Source organism: Rosa rugosa, chromosome 1 (genome assembly GCF_958449725.1).
Source record: "Rosa rugosa chromosome 1, drRosRugo1.1, whole genome shotgun sequence".
Taxonomy (NCBI): Eukaryota; Viridiplantae; Streptophyta; class Magnoliopsida; order Rosales; family Rosaceae; genus Rosa; species Rosa rugosa.
Genome location: NC_084820.1, coordinates 21251630 through 21275828, shown reverse-complemented (window position 1 = coordinate 21275828; position 24199 = coordinate 21251630). Strand labels below are relative to the sequence as shown.

At 38.3% G+C, this 24199-nt stretch overlaps 1 protein-coding gene and 1 long non-coding RNA gene across 3 annotated transcripts; both read left to right on the top strand.

Annotated features, from left to right (window-relative positions):
- Nucleotides 1-3146: 3146 nt before the first annotated feature.
- On the top strand, nucleotides 3147-6616 carry LOC133714517 (fanconi-associated nuclease 1 homolog). The gene is made up of 8 exons (XM_062143632.1): nucleotides 3147-3320; nucleotides 3759-3818; nucleotides 3972-4018; nucleotides 4115-4202; nucleotides 4292-4432; nucleotides 4508-4722; nucleotides 5476-5612; nucleotides 6297-6616. The coding sequence occupies exons 4-7, from the start codon at nucleotides 4131-4133 to the stop codon at nucleotides 5483-5485; spliced, it is 438 nt and encodes a 145-aa protein (XP_061999616.1). The 5' UTR covers nucleotides 3147-3320; nucleotides 3759-3818; nucleotides 3972-4018; nucleotides 4115-4130; the 3' UTR covers nucleotides 5486-5612; nucleotides 6297-6616.
- A 14452-nt stretch (nucleotides 6617-21068) lies between these two features.
- Nucleotides 21069-23273, top strand: LOC133706391 (uncharacterized). 2 transcript variants are annotated; one of them, XR_009847085.1, is made up of 6 exons: nucleotides 21069-21160; nucleotides 21277-21348; nucleotides 22018-22106; nucleotides 22208-22339; nucleotides 22417-22602; nucleotides 23002-23273. It is a non-coding gene; the product is annotated as an uncharacterized LOC133706391 (long non-coding RNA). The 2 variants fall into 2 exon arrangements; XR_009846168.1 differs by having other exon boundaries at nucleotides 22018-22339.
- Nucleotides 23274-24199: the final 926 nt, after the last annotated feature.

The following is a 24199-nucleotide window of genomic DNA, read 5'->3' as shown; positions in this document are numbered from 1 at the left end:
GTCCGTAGTCTTTATCCTGAAAAGGATCTTCTTCGTCCAAAGGATGATTACGAAGATGTGCTAGAGGCAAATGTGCCATGCTTGAGTACAATAGGCACATTATTGTACTTACCCCAATGCACAAGAGCGGACATCTCATATGTTGTGAACTTGTTAGCTAGATATAGCTTTGCGCCAATGCGACGCCATTGGATTGGTGTAAAAGATATCTTTCGGTACTTAAGATGTACGATTGATATGAGCTTGTTCTATCCCTACAGAGAGATGATGGATTCGGACCCACCACACACCAGAAACACCGCCAACACTGGCCTGCGTCCACTATCCCCATCCCAAAATGACATGTGTTTTGGAAGGTTTTGCTGATATTGGGTATCTCTCTGACCCATACAAGGTCATTCCCAAACTGGTTAAGTGTTCACCATGGGTAAAGACCGTGATATCTTGGAGGTCTACAGAACAGACCCTAGCCGCTATATCTTCGGACAATGCAGAGATTATTGCTCTTCACGAAGTGGTTCGTGAAGGTATATGGATTAGATCCATAATTACGCATGTTCGAACAATTGTGGTTTGAAGTTTACCACAGATGATCCAACAAGCATTTAGGATAATGCTGCTTGTTTTGAACAAATGAAGCAAGGCTACATCAAAAGAGACAACACCAAGGATAATCAGCAACAACAGACTCAGCTCTCCTCAAGATCAAAGTGAACTAGGTTCGATCTGAGGACAATGTGGCAGATTTGCTCACTAAGTCATTGCCTAAATTCCACTTTCGAGAAACATGTTGGTAGCATCGTTTGCGGAAGTTATCCGAACTCCCATGACCGTAGTCATCAGGGGGAGATGCAGACATCAGGGGGAGGTGTCTACATGTATGGTCTCGAAACGTGAAGGATGTGTTGGGCTCTTTTTCCCCTTCGACTGAGGTTATTTTTGTCCCACTGGGTTTTTATTACTCGGCAAGGTTTTTAATGATATCCGATAAGAGCACCACGTTTGGGCGACACAAGGGGGCGTGTTCAAGTAAATCCAGAATATGTGTCTAGCCTAAACTCTAGGTTACTTGATCTAGTGGTAATAGGGTTTTTGATTTAGAGATATTCTCGGAGATATTTATAGATATCCGATTAATTGTACGTTTACCTTTCCTTGTACAACTCTGATTCTATGTCTTGTAAAGAGACCCCTATTATCAATGAAAGCACGACTCAATTCTTAACCAAATTCAGTTTTCCTTAAACAATTAATTAATACTCTTCTTACCTCCTCCAAGTATAACATTCAATTAATTTTTTTTTTTTTTTGGAATTTCCTTATACTGCATATATAGTTTTATAATTTACCTAATACAATTTAAGTAAAAATAATAATTTCTTTACATGGCCCATCATTTAATACAAAAGTAAATTCAAAACAATCTGATTTGGAATTTTCTTAAACTAAATTAATTAAATATTATAATATAGTTATTACTCGATCTTCTAACCCAAAACCCTTGAAATATTCTTCTTTTAGCAAATTCAAATGGATTCCAACAACATTTTAAGATCGAGAACCAATCCTCTGATTAAGTTTGGTGAAGGAGACAGACCTACTAATAAGAGAGCAATATCATGTGATTTTGATTCATTCATTTTCTCATGGTTGAAGATAGTGATAAAAAGTAGAGTAACATATTGTTGTATTTCACGTTCAAGGGCATTTTGGTAAAAATAAGAAGGTCTACTTAACTTTTCAAGTATTGTAAAAAGTAAATAAGAGGTAAACTAAGTATGAGAGGTCCAAATAGCAAATTTGGAGGTCAAACTAGAACCATTAGATATAAACCAAGAATATCAGGCTTGTATTAGGAAAAGGAAAATTTTATTCACATATTTCTAAATACTAGATACACATCTCTTACTTAATAAACCATATATGTATTAACTTTTTTATATTAACATTTTACTACAAAACACAACCTCAAACTTCCTAAATTGTCCTCATTCACAACACACCATACCTATTCACAAAATACACATTCTTTTTTTATATATACACTATCTTAACTTGAAAAAAAAAAATCTCGATAAGAACAAATAAATTAGCCCTAAACCCTAATAGAAGAATTTCTAGTAAAATGTATCCTCAGTCACAAGAGTTTTGTTGCAATTCAATTTGGAATTTATTTTCTAACAGAAAAAGAAAGTGACTTTCAGAGATAGAGAGGGATTATTAAGCTTCTAGGACGTGGCGGATGGTGTTATGAGGTTGTAGAGTAGAGCTAGTGAATTGTGATTTACAATGGCAGAGCCTAGGGAAAATGAAAAAGTGAACAGATCATAGATGGTGTTAGGTGAGGGAGAAAATGAAGGGGAAATAAACAGAATCAGAGGAGAAACAATCATATATGGGTAAAAATCAAAGACTGATGAAGATAAAAGAAGGGATTTTCGAAGCTGAAGGTAAGAGTTGGAAAATCTTCAGTTAAAGAAACGACACATCTTCAAATCCAAGTGGTTGGTATGCTGAAGATAATTGCAAGCCCTGCATGGTGAATCTCAGTCTGGTTTTTCAATCAGTTTTGATAATTGTTTATGACTAGAGTTCTAGGTTTTCATCTTCATTCGCGTAGAGAATCGAGAAGAAAACTCTAAAGCGGGATAATATAGTCTAATTATGATTTTTTATTTTGATATAAATGTTTTTGCACTACTAGAATAATGTCATTAGACATCGCCACTATTAAATCGGTCAGGATTGCATCTGATGTTAAAAACTGTGCTAACATCAGTTTGTGAAAAAACCGATTTCTATTATTATTATGGACATCAGTTACTTTCGTAACAGATGAGAAAAGTTTCGTTCGAAAAATTAAAAAAAACGCGGAGGGACTAATTAAGTTTTAAACTTTGAGAACCGCGGGGACTAATTATTTCATTCCCGCCAACACTCAGTATTTTTTTCCTCTTTCTCTAAAACTTTCGAACCCTAGCTAATAACTGTGAGACTCAGCAGCTTATTCACCTTGCCGACCTCATCGTTCTCCAAGCTGACCTGCCTTGAGTTCCCGACATCCTTCTCCAACCTGACGTCCTCCAAGTCCCTAACTTCATTCTCCGACCTAAGCTGACTGGAGCCGCCTCCGATCTGACCCATGCCAGAGTCCTCGACCTCGCTCTCTGACCCTGAGTTCCCGGCCTCGCTCTCTGACCCAACCTCCCTCTCCAAACCTCGAGCTTGACATCCGATCTGAACTCGAGCTTATTAGCCGACCTGAGCTTGTCATTCTCCTATTTGAGCCGGCTCTAGCTAGTTCTCCAACGTCTAGTCGCGTAGGTCCTCTTTCTCTCTTCTCTAGCCGTGTGATTTCCTGTCCGGTTTTGATCTAAAGTTCAATCTTTTTTGTTTAATTCTTGTGTATTTGAGTTGGGTTTGTCTTTGAATGGCTTAAAGCTATGGTATTTTGAGCTGGTGCATGTTGATTGTGTTTGATTTTAATGCTTGGTTTTGAGGTATTACATTCTTTCGTACCAATGAATCAGATTTTCTGGAAATCATCTGACACACGTACCTCCTTCTGTTCAGCCTTGTTGATTACCATATCGAAACTTTGAATTGATTTAAATCCAAAATGCCGTGACAGTGTTGATGCCATTAGTTTTGGGTGGAAACTTCTTTAAAAAAAAAAAAATCTCAATTTCTTATCATGTGGTCCTCGTATATGACTGTATGCAACTCTGTAATCTTTATTTCCTTTGGTTTACAATCAGTTGGCACCAATTTTCCTGTTTTTGCTTCAATGGATTAATTGCTCGTCTTCATGTTTACTTGTAAGTTACTTGAATCTTTTTGACATAGTTGTATATAAGGTTGGTTTCTGCTTAGCTGTTCATATGTTACTGAACTGACTCAGATTTGTTTAATGGTTTTCCCCTAATAATAATTGGGTCCAAGCTCTGAATGTGTTGGTTTCATGTCTTCAGGAACGCTCAGATGGGAGGGCAAATATCTCGTCTTATGAAGATTTGTGGTATATATATTTCTCTGTTAATGATCCTTTTGATATGTAAATAATGTTACTTCATTATTGTATTTAAGATCTTTCCTGTGTTTTGCTAATGTGCAGCCCATTACTACCTAGTATGGTTTTGCACAGAACAGGATCTTGTGTTAGGATATCTTCAAATGCGGAGTCCCTTATCTGGCGTGCTGAGGTGCTTTTGTTACATCTAATGTTTGATTTAATCAGGAAGTTCCCTTACACTAATTTTTTTCTTCTCATTTTTTTTTTCGTTCTATGTAGAGGCTTTTCTTCCTGAATGGTGAACAGGATCTCTCAGCATTTCTACTGGTGGATTTGGGAATAGTCAAGTATCCAACTTACAAGTGCATAGTCTCACAACAAATTTTCTCAGCTCGAGATGATTTGCTTGGCTATGAAGAGGTGTCCTTTTATCTTTGTGCAAAAATAATGATGCCCACGCTTGCCTTTACTATATATAATGGTTTTGCTTTGCAGGCTATTGAAGTGGCACAAATAGTTGATGAAGCTCTTGATGGAAGCAACACTGGATTGGTCTTAAAGTGCATAAAGATAGCTGATTCCCATTTATCCAATCCGGTTCAATCCTTGACCTCTGAATCAATGGCTCCATTCCTTTCCCACTTTTCAGCAACATTTGTCTACTCAAAAGTGGTTTTACTAGGAATTTCTTTTCTTGAGAGTGAGCATAGGTATGCATCTTGGAATTTCATATCATTGGTCATATCGATGCTTCTGCTGCAAATTATACTACTCTATCGTTTTAGTTAGCATGGTATGGAATCTTATGCACTATGCATGTGGTAGCCAGAACTCATTATCGTTTTATTTTAAAAAAAAATATGTGAACTCATATGCATGTTGTCTTATTAGAAAGCACATAAACATCTTCGCATGAAATGCTGTTCTTAATTAGGCAAATGAGAAGGTAACCAGGAATTATATCATATAAAAAGGAAAGGAAGTAAATCAACATCTAACATGCAGAAAAACTATTGAACATTTGGGGGATAACGTAAATGTTCAGTATTGTCGTGACTGCTCAAGCTGTTAGTTGTTTACAGAGATCTATTTGCATGCTAATAACATCCTGCGTTTATCAGCTATATTATAACCTGCCTTTGCAGAAGGTTATATTGCTTTCCAGTTTACTAAATTAATGCTTAGTTTTACAACCTTACCTTGCTAAGAAGTGTTGAACACCTACTGGTCTGAAATTAGAAATATAAGCTTAGTATTGTTATTAGTACAGATTACAGGAATGGTGGTCATCAACAAGCTCAATTTTTTAAAAAGATTATGGATTTATACTCATGTAACCCTGCATTAAGGTCTTAATTGCAAGAGTTGCACATTGAACACTCATTGCTTCATGCCAGGTCTACTTAATATGTTCGTCTTGACTTATTTTCATATTAACTTATTTAATTTGTATGTACTTGCAGTTCTATCTAGATATGAAGTTCGTCATATGCTTTGCTTCACAAGGTCGTTTCCTATCCCGAAATTTGCAACGCGTTATCAATGAGATCATATCTAAAGCAATGACAACATTTTCTGCAACAGGCATGGATCCCTATAGGTATGCTACTTGTTGTAAATTACGTATAAAATACAATTATATTTGTACATGGAGACATAACCATATATAGCAATACATGGAGGCATAACCATAAAATTCACAAAACATATGCATATTAGCTTATAACTGAAATTTATTGTGGTTTCTTATCCCCACATGGTTAAGAAATCTATGTTGGTAAAATGTCCTTGGCTTAAAAGCTGAGCCATACTTAAATATAATTTTGAAGTTTTATCACGGTCTCTGTATAATTTTGAAGATTTATGCTTTTATGTTTTGAATGTCCATTTTTATTCATTCAGATCCATCATGAATACTTGTGTTCTATTGATGACACTTAAATGATTGAGAGTTGTGATAAATATTAACCATTCTTTCATCAACCTAGAAGACACATACGTAATTCAGTTCGGATATTGTACACTGGGCCTTTTGGAAATTTATCTAGATACATTTATGCTTTTGTTTATCTTGTTCAGGCTTTAGCTTCTAGCTAGTTGCTGCTTTGTTATATAATTGAAGATTGCTATTACTATGTTCGTCTCACTTTCTGCAATCAAGTTTATGTTTTTGCTGCTAAGGATTGGAATTGTAGATTTTAAAACTTCAGTTAACTTGTCGGTCAATTTCTTCTGCTGCTTTGTGTGGTGCTGTCATGACTTACATTGTTATATATATTTGTAGTGGGCGGTAAAGGATCGGAAAGGGTATACCCAACAATAACTTGACGAGGTCCGCATTGAAGTAGCCGACTACTTACAGACTCAACTGTAGGTTCTGACCAGTTTCTTGATTTTGAGTTAGGCTAGCTTTTAATTAACTTTTTTGTAGCAATTATGAACAAACATGAATACTAATTGCTAGGCTAGCCTTGTAGTAGGTGAATTGGAATTTTATTTTGCCCATTTTGTATACTGTTAAGGATGATGATTTCAGATATAATACTCCAATATTCAAATCACTCTCGTCAACTATTGAAATTGCAATTTATAACAGCAGCTACATATTTTGTGGACATCATCCTCTTTATAGAATGTGATGTCTAGATATAAAGTTGAAATCAGTTTTAACCATAAAAACTGATGTCTAGTAATACAGATACATCAGTTCCAAAATGAAAATCGATGTTGCTAAAATATACAGACATCGATTTTTTGTCAAAAACGATATATTACTGAGTACCAGACATCAGTTCCAAAATTAAAATCGATGTTACTAAAACATACACACATCGATTTTTTGTCAAAAACGATATATTACTGAGTATCACACATTAGTTCCAAAATTAATGTAATACCCCGGAAAATCCAAATTAAATTCCGTGGATTTTTAGAAATGATTTCACGATAGTAGGAGCGAGTACGAAGCTTGGAGAAGTTGTGGAATTAGTTCGAACGATTTTATTTTCGAAAACGAACGTTATTTAGGGGCTCGTGGAAATTGACTTTTTATACATACGGAATTTGGGAAAACTTTCTTCATAAAAGTTGTAGAGCTCGTCGATACGATCTCGTGCATATGTGGAACGCAATATTCGGAGTTCGTATGATTAAGTTATGAATTTTTGAAAATAGGGAATTTTCTATAAATAGGAAAATTTTCTGAATTATTCATTAAGGACGAAAAAATGCAAATTTTGCGTTTTGGCCCCCGGTTTCCTCCGTTCTCTCTCCTCTGTTTCTCTTCAGTTTCGCCGGGTCCCGACCGACCCGACCCGGCCAAAAACGGTGCCTCCGGCGTCCTCCGGCCCCGGACCCGGCACCTCCCGAAGTCGCCGCTCCACTCCCAGCCTCCCTCCGGTGTCGCCTTGCCCCGGTGCTGCCCCCAGACGTGGATCGAAGCCCCCCAGAGTCTAACATTCGACCCGACCGGATCTCGGCCGTGTCGGCGTTGCACGGGCCGATCCTCCCCATTTTCGTGATCTCCTCCTCCCCCTGATCATCCCCATGTAAGTCTTTCATCACGATTTTGTGTATAGAACGCTAGATCATGATTTGACTTTTTCAACGTCCCAGATTCAATCTGATCAGATCAGACGCTCCGGATTAACCCAACTTCAACGCTCGATCTAGGACGATCTAGACCTTGTCTCAGAAAAAGTCAGGTATTAAAGTGGTTCAATTCTGCATTTTGAAGAAGTTTGTAGTTGACAACTTTAGCATCTGAGGTGGTTGGCCGGCGTTGACTGCCGCGTTGACCGCCGTCTGACCTCTGCATGTGGCGGCGCGTCGGACCATATTTTGAGTTTATATTATCTGGACGATGATCTATGCATCCATGCGAGCGTTTTGATATATAACATGGTCATGTTAGAAAAAGTTGATAAATAGTGGATTTACGTTTTTACGTTACTATTTACGGTTTTTACGTTTTATCCACGGTTTACGATCTGCGAAGATCAGACCATCGGTTTTGATTCAACTTTTAATATGTTGATCGTATGACTGTCCCGATGACTTTGTGTGGTCACGGGCGAAGATCCGACCGTTGGATCTTCGTATAAATGTAAAACAGTGATTCGGAAGGCGATTCGTGAGAATCCGGCCGTCAGATTTTCGTATAATTTTGAGGAGATGTTTGTTAGAGTGATTCAAGAAGATCTGACCGTTGGATCTTCGTGATAATTTTGGAGGATGATCCTAAGTGCGATCCGTGAGGATCCGACCGTTGGATCATCATATAAATTCGATCTGACCGTTGGATCATCATTAAATTAGAATCCGACCGTTGGATCTTCGTGATAATTTTGGAGGATGATCCCAAGGGCGATCCGTGAGGATCCGACCGTTGGATCATCATATAAATTCGATCTGACCGTTGGATCATCATTAAGTTAGAATCCGACCGTTGGATTTCCGTATATGTGTGGTTTATGAATGATTGCTAAGTTAAGATCGTATCTGACTAGGTGATTGACGGTTTGAGTTGGTGGACGATTGTGGATCGTATTTTGAGCTGAATTGAAGACGCAGCGGGATTATCGAGGTGAGTAAACCTCACGTGGTTCATATTACGAACCCAATACAATTAATTGCTTTATTTTGTTGCAATCATATGAACTATTGTTGGTGTTACTAGACATTCCTGTGTGAATGTCTGTATATATATTATTATGTGAAATAATATGTATTGTTGGAGTTGTGTTGAGTTATTGTTGAGAAACAATATATTGTGAGAGGTATTGAGTTTATTGTTGAGAAACAATATATTGTGAGAGGTGTTGAGTTTTATTGTTGAGGAACAATAAATTGTTGTGATCTGTGGAGATCACTAGGTCACGAGGTGACCATGGCATCTATTAGTGAATCACGCTCTCGTACCGGGCTGGTGGTTATTAATAGTATTAAATCGTAATCACGTCTGTGGCCGGACGAGTGGTTACGTTCAGTTAGAGCTCTAGTCTGTCTGCCAAATGTGGAGTGACCTTATGAGTGAATTTGAGAGTAACTCATAAGTGTCTATATATATATGGTAACCTTATGAGGGAAATTGAGAGTAACTCATAAGGGTCTATATATATATATGAGTCTGTCTGCCAAATGTTGGGAAATCTTATGAGCGAATTTGAGAGTAACTCATAAGTGTCTATATATATATATATATGAGAGTGAGTGACCTTATGAGGGAAATTGAGAGTAATTCATAAGTGTCTATATATATATATATGAGAGTGAGAAAGTAACGTGGGTTTGTGGTGGTCTTGTAATTTAATAAATCACAGTTCTTTCTTGTTTACTCATACTGGCTGTCAAAAGCTTACCGGGTTTGGTGTTGTTGCAATCCCGGTACACTATTCAAATTGTGTAGCGGGTACTACTACAGGTCAAGAGAATCAGGATGGAGATCGAGCTGCGTAGAGTAGCTGCAATTGTGTCGATCTAAATTACTTTGTGAGGTGTATTATGCTCATTTAGAGCTTTACAATATTGCTTGTGAGAGTGAATTGTAATAATGAACTCGAAGTTTCGAGATTTGGATTTTGTAATTGTAATTATTCATGTTTCGGATTTGAATTTATTATTCAAAATTCGGGGCGTGACAGTTTGGTATCAGAGCGTAAGGTACATATTTGGTGATAATCAGTACCTCCCGAGTGATGGCCCGTCTGCAGCGGATCCCCATCATATACTCTTCGGTACTGGTGTAATCATTGGGTATGTCTTTGTATGGGGTCTAGACAACGTGTAAGTCCGTAGGACGGTAGAGTTTTCTACTAAGTTCGTATTAGAATAAGTTTAGTTTCCGCGAGTTGTGATCTTCGAGGAATAGGAACCTCTGGATTTAACTCTGATGAGAGGGTGAGGATTGTTTTATGGAAATAAGGTCCTTTTGTATGTTGAAGTGTTGGTTGAAGGCGTGGTATTGACCTACGCACGTATCCAATGCGGATACAAGTATTAACCATATATTGTTATGCTTCCGAAGTAATGGACAAATTGGGAAGCATAACTAAGAGTTGAGGTAGAACCTGAGGTAGAGGTCGAGTCTGATGTAGGGACAAGATCTTTCTATGGAGACAGTTGAGGATGAGGTGGAGGCATTAGAGGTTGAGTTGCCTAGTCTACCTGTAGTTGATGTGATGGATGTTATTCTTGGGTTGAAATGGTGAAAGAGATTGAGACCCTTGGAATAGTTGAAAAGAGAATTGATCTCACCAACTCAAGATGATAGGAGTGTGAGAGATTATGAGGCAGAATTCTCAAGACTATATTGGTGTTCGAGTGTAGTGATGTAATTTGGGAGATACTTATGTTACCTTTAATAAGGGTAGTATGTTAAGCTATCATGGCATAGGTTGACTTTGTAAGTGAAGTGGTGGAGCTTGTGTAGCTTCTTTGTGTTATAGCCTTTGAGGAATGGAAACCTTTGGATCAAACTCTGTTGGAGTTGTTGAGGATAGTTTTCACGAAAAAAAAACAGTATCCTTATGTGCATTGTAGTCGTTGGTTGTTGGGGTCATGGTGTTTGACCAATGCTTGTATCTAAAGTCGTTACGAGTATTTGACTAGTAGTTGTGATACTTTCCATTAGTTGGATATGCAGATGTTTTGAGTTGAAGAATACTTAGCAGTTATTGGTTGCTTAGTGATGGAATTGTGTTATAATGGAGCATTCATTCATGCACAGTTGTTTGGTGTTTAGGATAGCTACTATATATTAGCTAAATGTTGGGGTGTGGTTTGAGGTCTGCGGATGGTATTGGAAATTATTGTGGAGTGCTGCTTCACTGACTATTGTTGAGTAGTAATGCATAATTCGTTGTTACTATGATGGATTTTGTGTATGGTTGACTTATGGAAAGATTGATATGACCTCGTGATAGGATTGACTGTGAAGAGACATTGTGTTGATGTATGAGCTTAGGTAATAACGTTGTTTTCAACTCTAGGAGTGCTAGTGTTGTATAACTAAATTATGAGGCCAGATACTGTTGTGAGGACAGATTATGGATTGTGACGTGGTTAGTGTGAAGTGCTATAATTACAGAATTATGACCCACTAGATGTTGACTTACCACCAAATGAGCAGTGAGGTGATTCGTGGGTGAGATACTGAGTGTTGTACCAGTATCGATTAGTGGATGCTAAGATGGTACATATTGCTTGTTGAACAATCTAAGGGTTGAGATTATGGATACCTACTAAGACATGATGGTTTGTACTAACGCAGAGAATAAGAAGAATATAGTCAAGGTGAGATATTAGGTGTTTTACCAGTATTGATTGGTGAATCAAATTGTGTCTTACGTAGGGGTGGATACTAATCTAGAAAGCTTCAAGAATTACTAGAAGTACGAGTGTTGTGTTTGGTTTAACTCAGATGATGCTAGCTAGATCTCTGTGTGACTTAACTGATTGTTAGGTTGAATGATTGTTTGTGATACATCCATATGAGAGATGTGTGCAGCAGAGTTGGCTAAGGTTTTGAAAGAGCATTGGGTGACCAAGGTTCGATCCTTGGTGTCGTTGTTGGTTTGTTTTTTTTTTAAAAAGAAAAGACTACCACATACATTCAGTCTTATTGATTTAGACATTTAATTACATTACAAAAAAAAAAAAAAAAAAAAAAAAAAAAAAAAAAAAAGGGAACTACACTATACTAAGCCAAGTCACCAGCTCCGGATGGATTGAGGCTGAGCTCAAGAGAAACGTTAGAGCCACTGTTGTAACCGCCTGAGCCACCAGAATAGTAATCAAATGCGCTACCTTCCTCGGAAGTAGTCTTCGGGTTACCAAAGACGTCCTCGCCGTGCACGGGGAACAGAGGAAGAGTTTCAACCTCCTGGTGATCTCCTCCTCGTTGTTGCAGGGATGGTTGTCCTCCTGTTGTGCCAAAAGAGTTGTACTGGTATTAGTGTTGAAGTGTGAGGAAGAATATGAAACAAAATTTAAATCAAGAAATCCTTCATTACCAGTAGAATCGGTGGAACCAAAGTTGAGATTAATGGATCTACCATCATCAGTAGAACTAGTGGACCCAAAATTAATGTCAATGGATCCACCAGTTGGCCCAAAATTGATGTCGATGGATCCACCAGCACCAGTAGAACCAGTCGACCCAAAATTGAGATCAATGGATCCACCAGTACCAAGAGAACTAGTTCCCATGGGCACTTGAGCAGCCTGATTACACCTCTTCATCTGCTTCTCTCGAGCCCTGACGTTCTGGAACCAAAAGTAAATGTTCTTGCCCTCAACATGTCCATACTGGTTCAGCTGGAGACAGATCTCGTGAATGTGCTCTGTAGTTGGGCACTTAACTCCCTTGTCGTAGTAAAGATCCTTGAGGATTCTTATTTGATCTGGAGTAGGAATCCACCTGGTACGGCTTCGCCAGAAATCCATGTTGGCACTACTTCCGGCTGCTTGGGTGTTTCCTCCCTCCTCTGTTGGTTGCTGTTGTTGTAGTTCCATTTGTTGCGGGGTTTGGAGCTCCATTAGTTGCAGAGTTCGTGGCTCTTGGGTCATGGGGTGAGAGGATGTGAAAATCGAGGAATACATGGTTTAGTGTTTGAGGGAGATTTTGTTAGAAGGATTGGAGTTGTTGAACTGGTGATTGGAGATCTGAGATTCTCAGAGGAAAGATGAGATCGAATCTTCAAATGGAAGAAAAGATCTGAGAAAGAAGGATTGAAGATTTGGAGGAAAAGATTGAAGATCTGAGAGTAAAAAAAACTGGGGATTTGAGAAGAGAAAGGCTGAAGAGTTGAGAGAGAAAGACTTGAGCTCGGAAGAAAATTTCTTTTCCTTTGGAGTGAACAGTTTTTCTCCAGAATGCACCTATTTATAGAACAAGGTGAACAGATCTCCACCGTTGGATGGACGATCTCTGAGATTCATTCTACGCGTTGGATTAAAGCCACCCGAAAACACGGAAAAGCTGTTGGCGCGTGGAGAGCGTGTAAGGGGACCGAGGGAATCTCGAGAGGCTGTGGCAGACAGCTTTAGCCGAAAGTGATTTGCTTTCCGTAAATCACGGAAGAGACGTGTCGTGGCACGTGGAGTGTACCGACAGTTTGTTGTTATTCTATCGCTTATGATAGAATAAATAAAAGAAGTTGCATGGATAGTAACGAGAGCAGCTGGTGCTCTAGTGGTTGAAGAGCAAAGCTCTTGTACAAGAGGTCAGAGGTTCAAACCTTGCCTCTCGTTTATTTTTATTATGTTCGCTTATGACATAATAAGTATAACATTTGTACACATTATATTAAGCACAGCTTGTGCTCCAGTGGTTGGGGACAAAGGTTTTGTGTAGCAGGTTGAGGTTTCGAACCTTGCCTCCCCCGTTATTTTATTTATGTCGCTTATGACATAATAAATATAACACGTGAGCATATATTAATGAAGGCAGCTCTTGCTTCAGTGGTTGGGAGCAAAACCTTCGTGTTCGAGGTCGGGAGTTCGAACCTTACCTCTTACAAATATTTTTGGATCTCGTATATGCTTGATATACGGACGTATATACGGTATGTACGGTATACATACGTATATACGGTATGTACGGTATACATACGTATATACGGTCTGTACGGTATGCATATGTATATACAGTTGTACGGTATGCATACATATATACGGTCTGTACGGTATGCATACGTATATACGGTATGTACAATTTCATACCGTAGCCGAGCTGGAAGTTGGTGGGCCGATTGGTAGGCCCAAATAGTAAGCCCAAATAGTAAGCCCAAATGTTAAGCCCAATCGTTCGGCCCGAATGGTAGGCCCAAATGTTAAACCCAAATTGGTTCGGGCCGGTTCGAAATGTGGATGGTTCGGTTTCTTCGGCCCAATTGGCCAGCCCTAATGCTTAGCCCAAGGATTGAGCAAGCCCAAGTCATCATCACTGGGTGACATAATTTATTGGCGTGCTTTTGGGGATGATTGTTTTGAGTGATGCATCTCTATGGTTGTGAAGAGTGGTGCATGCTTAAGTTTTACTATGGAGATTTACCGTGATGCTAATTGAGTAGCGAAACACTTTGTGGGAGTGTTTACTGTGCTTGTATGCCAGTACAGAGTGATGATCTATGTGAAGATCTATGTGATGATCTATGTGAAGATCTATGTGAGGATCTATGAGATGATCCACGTGATGATTTTGTGTAATTGATGTGGAGTGATGTTGAACAGTTGTTTTGTGAAATTACATTGTGATGAAAGGATTTAGTGGCCATAGGAATGTATTTTTATACAAAGGGCTGTGGCTTTGTAGATTACTACAGATTTGGAAAAGATGGAGATTCTATGGTTAGGTCAACCTTAATCGAGAGGAATTGACTTACGCTCAAATTTCGGGACGAAATTTCTTTAAGGAGGGTAGACTGTAATACCCCGGAAAATCCAAATTAAATTCCGTGGATTTTTAGAAATGATTTCACGATAGTAGGAGCGAGTACGAAGCTTGGAGAAGTTGTGGAATTAGTTCGAACGATTTTATTTTCGAAAACGAACGTTATTTAGGGGCTCGTGGAAATTGACTTTTTATACATACGGAATTTGGGAAAACTTTCTTCATGAAAGTTGTAGAGCTCGTCGATACGATCTCGTGCATATGTGGAACGCAATATTCGGAGTTCGTATCATTAAGTTATGAATTTTTGAAAATAGGGAATTTTCTATAAATAGGAAAATTTTCTGAATTATTCATTAAGGACGAAAAAATGCAAATTTTGCGTTTTGGCCCCCGGTTTCCTCCGTTCTCTCTCCTCTGTTTCTCTTCAGTTTCGCCGGGTCCCGACCGACCCGACCCGGCCAAAAACGGTGCCTCCGGCGTCCTCCGGCCCCGGACCCGGCACCTCCCGAAGTCGCCGCTCCACTCCCAGCCTCCCTCCGGTGTCGCCTTGCCCCGGTGCTGCCCCCAGACGTGGATCGAAGCCCCCCAGAGTCTAACATTCGACCCGACCGGATCTCGGCCTTGTCGGCGTTGCACGGGCCGATCCTCCCCATTTTCGTGATCTCCTCCTCCCCCTGATCATCCCCATGTAAGTCTTTCATCACGATTTTGTGTATAGAACGCTAGATCATGATTTGACTTTTTCAACGTCCCAGATTCAATCTGATCAGATCAGACGCTCCGGATTAACCCAACTTCAACGCTCGATCTAGGACGATCTAGACCTTGTCTCAGAAAAAGTCAGGTATTAAAGTGGTTCAATTCTGCATTTTGAAGAAGTTTGTAGTTGACAACTTTAGCATCTGAGGTGGTTGGCCGGCGTTGACTGCCGCGTTGACCGCCGTCTGACCTCTGCATGTGGCGGCGCGTCGGACCATATTTTGAGTTTATATTATCTGGACAATGATCTATGCATCCATGCGAGCGTTTTGATATATAACATGGTCATGTTAGAAAAAGTTGATAAATAGTGGATTTACGTTTTTACGTTACTATTTACGGTTTTTACGTTTTATCCACGGTTTACGATCTGCGAAGATCAGACCATCGGTTTTGATTCAACTTTTAATATGTTGATCGTATGACTGTCCCGATGACTTTGTGTGGTCACGGGCGAAGATCCGACCGTTGGATCTTCGTATAAATGTAAAACAGTGATTCGGAAGGCGATTCGTGAGAATCCGGCCGTCAGATTTTCGTATAATTTTGAGGAGATGTTTGTTAGAGTGATTCAAGAAGATCTGACCGTTGGATCTTCGTGATAATTTTGGAGGATGATCCTAAGTGCGATCCGTGAGGATCCGACCGTTGGATCATCATATAAATTCGATCTGACCGTTGGATCATCATTAAATTAGAATCCGACCGTTGGATCTTCGTGATAATTTTGGAGGATGATCCCAAGGGCGATCCGTGAGGATCCGACCGTTGGATCATCATATAAATTCGATCTGACCGTTGGATCATCATTAAGTTAGAATCCGACCGTTGGATTTCCGTATATGTGTGGTTTATGAATGATTGCTAAGTTAAGATCGTATCTGACTAGGTGATTGACGGTTTGAGTTGGTGGACGATTGTGGATCGTATTTTGAGCTGAATTGAAGACGCAGCGGGATTATCGAGGTGAGTAAACCTCACGTGGTTCATATTACGAACCCAATACAATTAATTGCTTTATTTTGTTGCAATCATATGAACTATTGTTGGTGTTACTAGACATTCCTGTGTGAATGTCTGTATATATATTATTATGTGAAATAATATGTATTGTTGGAGTTGTGTTGAGTTATTGTTGAGAAACAATATATTGTGAGAGGTATTGAGTTTATTGTTGAGAAACAATATATTGTGAGAGGTGTTGAGTTTTATTGTTGAGGAACAATAAATTGTTGTGATCTGTGGAGATCACTAGGTCACGAGGTGACCATGGCATCTATTAGTGAATCACGCTCTCGTACCGGGCTGGTGGTTATTAATAGTATTAAATCGTAATCACGTCTGTGGCCGGACGAGTGGTTACGTTCAGTTAGAGCTCTAGTCTGTCTGCCAAATGTGGAGTGACCTTATGAGTGAATTTGAGAGTAACTCATAAGTGTCTATATATATATGGTAACCTTATGAGGGAAATTGAGAGTAACTCATAAGGGTCTATATATATATATGAGTCTGTCTGCCAAATGTTGGGAAATCTTATGAGCGAATTTGAGAGTAACTCATAAGTGTCTATATATATATATATATGAGAGTGAGTGACCTTATGAGGGAAATTGAGAGTAATTCATAAGTGTCTATATATATATATATGAGAGTGAGAAAGTAATGTGGGTTTGTGGTGGTCTTGTAATTTAATAAATCACAGTTCTTTCTTGTTTACTCATACTGGCTGTCAAAAGCTTACCGGGTTTGGTGTTGTTGCAATCCCGGTACACTATTCAAATTGTGTAGCGGGTACTACTACAGGTCAAGAGAATCAGGATGGAGATCGAGCTGCGTAGAGTAGCTGCAATTGTGTCGATCTAAATTACTTTGTGAGGTGTATTATGCTCATTTAGAGCTTTACAATATTGCTTGTGAGAGTGAATTGTAATAATGAACTCGAAGTTTCGAGATTTGAATTTTGTAATTGTAATTATTCATGTTTCGGATTTGAATTTATTATTCAAAATTCGGGGCGTGACAATTAAAATCGATGTTACTAAAATATACAGACATCGATTTTTTGTCAAAAACGATATATTACTGAGTACCAGACATCAGTTCCTACAATACTAGACTTTGTATATTGAATCTAAAATCGTGGTATATGTGGCAAATTACGCTTCAAAATCATGAAGAACAAGAAATGTTTATGGGAACCGATGTCTGCAACAGTATCAGTCATCGGTTCTTAAATCAATAATGATGTTAAAGCGCAAACTTGTGTTGTATAATCTATATTTCTTTAAGCATTAAATACAATAAAATGTGGGTTTAACAATAGTAAAACATGCAAGTTTGTTATCATTTAAACCTATTTACATCGATTTATAATGAGGAACCGATGTCTAAACGAATACTAGACATCGGCTAAAAACCGATGTCTGGATTTTCCGTATCTTTCTCATCACCCACAAAAGACATTGGTAGGGTTTTTGTTTCTCATCGGTTTTTGGCCGATGTCTGGGGCCATAATTCTAGTAGTGTTGTTGATAATTTCACATACCCATAAAATCTAATGTTGGGTGTATGAAAAAAGGGATGTGTATTTAGTATTTAGAGGTGTGAATAAAATTTCTCAAAGGAAAAATTCATCCATATATATATTTATATATTTTTTTTACACCTAGTTCACACTGTAAGTCTATAATTAAGGCTTTTCACTTGATTTGAATGATAATCGATCAACGTTTAGAGCCACTAGCCCCAATTATAACTATAGAAAATTATATGTAGTTTGTTATTATTCTAACTATATTAAAACGCAAATAGAATCAAGACAAAAGAAATGATTAGTGACGTGAATATTCTGCCCCTCTCTTGTCTGTTCTTTTATGAAATTGCCCTAACAGCTGTCTAGCCCCAGTCGAACCGCTCAGTGGATGTGTCTCTGCGTCCTTACTCCATTTCTACATGTCTTTGCTTCTTTACTCCACAGAAAGGGAAGGAGAGAGGTAGAGAGAAAGGTAGCCGCTTCATTCGATCTATTCCAATTTCAGTTTAACAAGCAAGTAGCTTTACAAGTTCGATTTGCTTTTACAATCATGACAATCAAATCCCCACTTTTTACAAGCGGAAAGAACAAATTTGTGTTTTCAATGGCGAGATTAAAATGGCAGAGTGGAATCACAGAAAGATTTACTCGCTAAGGTAACCGACGACTCCATGATTTTACTGCACCACTTCAGTTGGTAGGGGTTGTGGATGAATTTTGTTCCATTTTGTACAGGGAGCATAACATATTTATGTTGGCGACCTTATGGTAAAGCAATCACCGTCGGGCTTGAAGATGGAACAGTTCCATTGCATCATGTTGAGTTCAGAAAATGACAAATGAAATGAACAGTGTAATGATTGTTCTGCTCTTGGCTCAAGCCTGGTATTACACACATGACATCTACAAGAAAATAGTCAGAAGATTTATCTGTTTCTCTTTCCTTAAGTCGAATCCGGCCAAGTCTGGCGGAGGAAAGCAGAAAGAAGGAGAAGGTCGTCAACTCGATCAATCCAATTCTGCCAACCCCAATTCTGTACTAAACCCAGATAAAACATCGAAAATAATTTTATGAAAAGGTTTCAATCTCGAATAAAAGGAACCTCTTATATATTCAAATTAAAAGTTTGGAGAAATTGAGTCACAAAAAAATCAGAAACAATTGGCTCTCCGATTCTACCCAGATCACTTCTTTAATCCTCTTTTGACTATTTTCTCTCAATCTCGGCGTGAATTGAAATTGATACTACCCATGAGCTACAACTCACTTCTCAACCTAATCCCAGACCAGTCCTCTATTAATATCATTTCAATTTCACAATATTTTATAACCACTTCACCTTGAACCCCTCTTACCTCTTCTTCATCATAAAAGTGAAAATACTTGGATGAAACGCTTTTCTAGGTTTCGGGGATTGATAGACACGTTACAATCCTTACTGGGCAGAAATCAAAAAATTCACACAGAAAACACAATTTTTGTTACGCAGTGAAAACCTCAATTTTGAGATTAAAAACACTGCGGAGCTCTTACTCTTGAGAACCCAAATAAAATCAATCAACTTATTGATGAAGGATATGGTTCTTTACAAACACATATAGCTCTCTACACGGCTACAATCTCTAGACTCACTAGAGAGGTGCTTGTCTTGAATCTTGACATTCTTCTTCACTTGAACGATCTGCAAATATCGCTCCACTTGCACCACCAATCTTCTCTACTGATCTCGAGAGAATCAATGCATGTATATGAATGAACAATGAAACACTTAGACACGGAACAAGTGTTTCATGGACTCCTATGAAACTCTTTCTAAGCAAGTAAGACACACAATAATTCTTGCATCAAAATCCCTACCCAATCAACTCTGCTTTTCTGAATATATTGAGGAGAAAATAAATTCTCAACAATTAAGACTTAACCCTAATTAGACTCCTACTAGGAAATATCTTTTAATAAAAGATATCCAATTAAAATAAACAAACCCTAAATCACCTAGAACTTCAAAAACACGATTTTATCAGTTGGAAAATATCTTTGTAAAATAAAATCTAAAAACGAAAAGATACTTTCCAAAATTGGACTCCCAAAAACGTAGGGTTGACTAGGACTGACTCGCAATCCCGTGCTTATGCATGGGATGCAATTACTTGAAATTCTCTGAGATCAGTTTTGATGAACTTTGTAGGCTTCTTCAGTGCTTTGTATAGGGATGCCAACGTCACATCAAGTGTAAACCTTATATCTACAAGCTTCTTACCTCATCCTCATCGTGAAAGTGGACCTGGCCTAGGGGATATGCAAGATTAGATCTACTTTTTGTTTTGCCGTGTAAAAGTGGAGAGACGAGGAGGAAGAGAGAGATTTTTTTTTTGGTTACAAGAGAAGAGAGATCTTCGAGCAAAAGTAACTGGGTTTTATTTTCTTTAATTTTTTTATTAATTATTTTCTTTAATTAATTGTTATTTTTAAATAATTTTTAGAAGAAAATAAAGGACTTAACAGAGTTAAGTTAGTTAACCACTTAACCTTCTGTTAAGTAAGTGTACAGGTGTGCTTACCAAAAAAAAAAAAAGTGTACAAGTGTCAGAAAACCGCCTATGTAACAAAATAAGGATAAAATAAGATAGATAGGTGATCTCCTCCTTTTTGTGAATTTATTTATACTACTCGCAGCGAAATGCGGGATCTATAAACTAGTTCTCTATTCGAAAGCACTGGAGCTGGGTGAACGGTACTAGGGCTGTCAATTCCGACACGACCCGATAACACGACTCGAAACCCGCACGAAATAAAGCGGGTTCAACCCGCACGATTAAAAAGCAGGTCGATTATGGGTCAACCCACCATGACCCATTTAATAAATGGGTCGGCCACGGGTCAATCCACCAACACGAAGTGAACCTGTATAACTCAAATGTGGTATACTTCTTCTTGAAATTTTAGATGTCGGGAGTATTTGATCATAGGATCAGACAATTTGAAATATTTTTCTTTATAATTATTGGATTTAATTATTTATATTTTTCGTTTTGTGGAGTTTTTAGCGAATTTAATCAATTTATGCATTTTTTTTAGTTAAATGGGTTGCATTGTTAACTGACACGACCTATTTATTAAACGGGTTAAGCGGGTTGGAAACGGGTAACCCGTTTAATAAATAGGTTGGGTTTGAGATTCAGATTATTAAATGGGTTGGGTTTGAGTTTGTCTTTTGCGATTCGACAAATACCTTGACCCGACACGAACCCAACCCGACACGATCCATTTACAGCCCTAAACGGTACTCTCCAAGTGATTTGACGATTTTACCCCTGTTTATTTCTTAATTACAATTCGGCCCCTGATCAGCTGGCGCGTGAATGTTAGCCGGAGTAGAAAAGAGAAGAGGAGGAATTGGTCTGGGTTTTTTTTGAATTCCCTGATTTTGATTTTTGAATCTCGAGACTGATCGGAGAGGTACACAGAGAAAGAAGTGGGAGAGGGATCTGTGTTTTGATTACCTCCCCAAATTTCTAATTGTTAGGTTTTGATTACAACCTCAAATTTCTGAACATCATCTTCAAATTTTGCAGGTATGACAAATGAAAATGGGGGTGGGCTGACAGCATCAAGAACCATCTTGTAAAGGAGGAGATCCAGAAAAAGTATTCATCTTTACCTTTTTCCATGAATCTCTGTCGATTTAGGATTTTTTTTTCCAGATTTGGGTATTGAGTTATAATGTGAATTTTGATGTGATCTGTTTGTTTATTGATTTAATTTCATATTGTATGGTGAAGAATTTTGTTAAATTATTTGTCTTTGTTGGTTTATGACCGATGGGTTGGGGTGTTTTGGTTGATTTGAAGCTCTGCGTGTAGGTTTTAAGTGAGATTTGTGTGTGGGTTGAGGTGTTTGGAGTGATTGAAACTGTAAGATGTAGGCCTAACGAGATTTTGAAATTGTTCGCAGTTTAAAGAGTTGGCTCAGGCTTATGAGGTTCTGAGCGATCACATCCTTAAGTACTACTTGCTTTTGATTCTTGTATGCAAAAGATTTTAAATTTATTTGATTTATTTTGTTTTCCTCGATGAAACAATTGAACTATTAGCAATTTTTTTTTTTTTTTTTCTTTTATTCAATGTCTTTTATTTGGCATCCAAAAGCTAGACAGAAAATATGGACAGTACTATCCAATAATTGCACAAAATCAGAATTAGCGGAAGCACCAAAAATAATCCTCTTCAATATAGAGTTTTAGGGTTAATCTGGTTTATAACACAATGTATTCAACAAACATATTTGATTATGACTTTCATGTTCACATTATGCAGGAAGTGGTGGAGTTTTGCAAATCATGTTTGTATGTAAACAGAGAAGTTATTTGTGATGCAAGACTCAGGCTCATCATCAATGATGCCAGGTTTTCTTTGTCAGTATAGTACATACATATATACTAATCTCGAATTCACTAACCTCTTATGTGGTAATGTTATTGTCACTACTTCTTGAGGTGTTTTGCAGGGCTGAGCTAGAACACACAAAATATCACTATGATGTGATCATTGGCGATCTTGCAGATCCAATAGAAGGAAGACCGTGTTATAAACTCTACATCAAACCTAGACTCACCAAATATGGCATTTTTTCACAAAGGTATCCGTTGTAGTATTATCTACCATCACACATTGTCACATAAACACAAACTAAACTGTTAATCTGAGTTTCTATAGGCTGGTCCTGCTGGAATTTGCAGCCACAAAGAAGTATTCTGTTGCATATATCTAATTCAACTTGCATATGTGGAAGAGGTTGGTGATCTGTACGGGGCAGAAATGGAGGAATCAGGAATGTATAGAGTTTGATAATGGAAGAATTAGGAAAGAGAAATATCTAATGCATACACCCTTGCCTATCAGGTACGCTTATTTTTCAGTTCAACTTTATTCTCATTTTAGTATTTTCAGTAGGGTTAAGATCCTCAGGTTTCACACATTAGGAAGCTGACCATGTTGCATATGTGGATATGAACCTAATGATGATAATAGTAATGCATGTCTTTTCCAGTTTCATTGATTGACTTGCTTTTCATAGTAGCCTCCTTCTCTAGAGGAGCAGTTAGCACTGATGGTGGCTGAGAAGTGAGTTTATTGTATTTTGGTACATTTGTACGGCTTTGACATTGGCAAAGTATGATATGGAAATTAGATTAAGAAGAAAATGAGATTATATATGGAAGGATAAATACATGGCCCTGATGAAAAGTCGTGTGCGTGAGTGGTTATTCTACATTAATATTTTTTTTTTCTTTTCAAAAGGGCAACAAGGATGGTGAAGACTATGGTGGAGGCTGAGATTTATAAGATTTTGTAAATTTCATCAATGAGAAACGTAGGACTGGCAGAGATGCGGCCCGTACTTCCTAAGTTAGTACCAGTTTAAACCAATGAACATACCTCATCAGTTTTTATTAATTATTTTCTTTTATGTAGGCTGAAATAGTCTCAAGTTTGGACAAGTTAGTGAAAGAGTTTGTGAACTAGCTTTCATAATATGTGCAAAGATAACATATTCGGTTAATATTTTTTAGATTATAATTACTAATTTACTATTCTATCAGTCTATTGCATATAAAATTCAGGGAAAAAAAAAACACACACACACACACAAACCCGCAACATCGCGCGGGCAAGCTGCCTAGTATCAATTAAAGCCCAAAAAAGTGATAGAGGAGGAGAGAGGATAGAAATTAGACACCAACTGCTACGAAACTTCATAATGATGACTCAGGCAATAGTTTATACATTGATTAGTTGAGGAGAAATTATAATTTTCATACCGATCCATTAAATTTGTTTTTAGTTTTTTTCTTTTTTTGAGGGGAATGGAAGACTGATCAATTGATATAAAATCATACGACCTCACTCGGTCAAGCATGAAGGGTACAAACACCCCTCATATTACAATCATTGCTCAAGTAGTGCACTGACTGCACATAAAAAATGACTACTAGCCTAGACTCCTGCCCCTTGAACACTAAGAAGCTACAACACCAAAAAAATCAGTACATGTGCCTAAGACCATCATGGTGTACATCAGTACTGATCCTTGGGCACATTGTAACGTCCTAGAGAAATAAGGTATACAAGGCCAAGGCCCATTGCACCCACCCGTAAAAGAGGGAGCCTTGTTAGACAAAAAGAGATAACAAAAAAATGAAGTTGGGCCCAAAGCAAAGCCCAGACCCAAAAGCACTCAAACCCTAGCCAACTCCAAGTTGCAGCAGCCACCACACCTCCACCCCGGTTACACGACTCTAGCCACCGCCACGAGTAGGCGTCGGCCACCATCCACTCCTCCATTATCACCAGCACGCCGACAAGAAGCACCGTACCACCTCCCCCAAAACACCTTCTCCTCGCATGGTTTTGAAGTACCCATATAAGATCGGAGAACTTCGATCCAAAAGAGCCCGTCAGAACCCCACCTCACACTATCCTGCCAACCGCTGCCGAT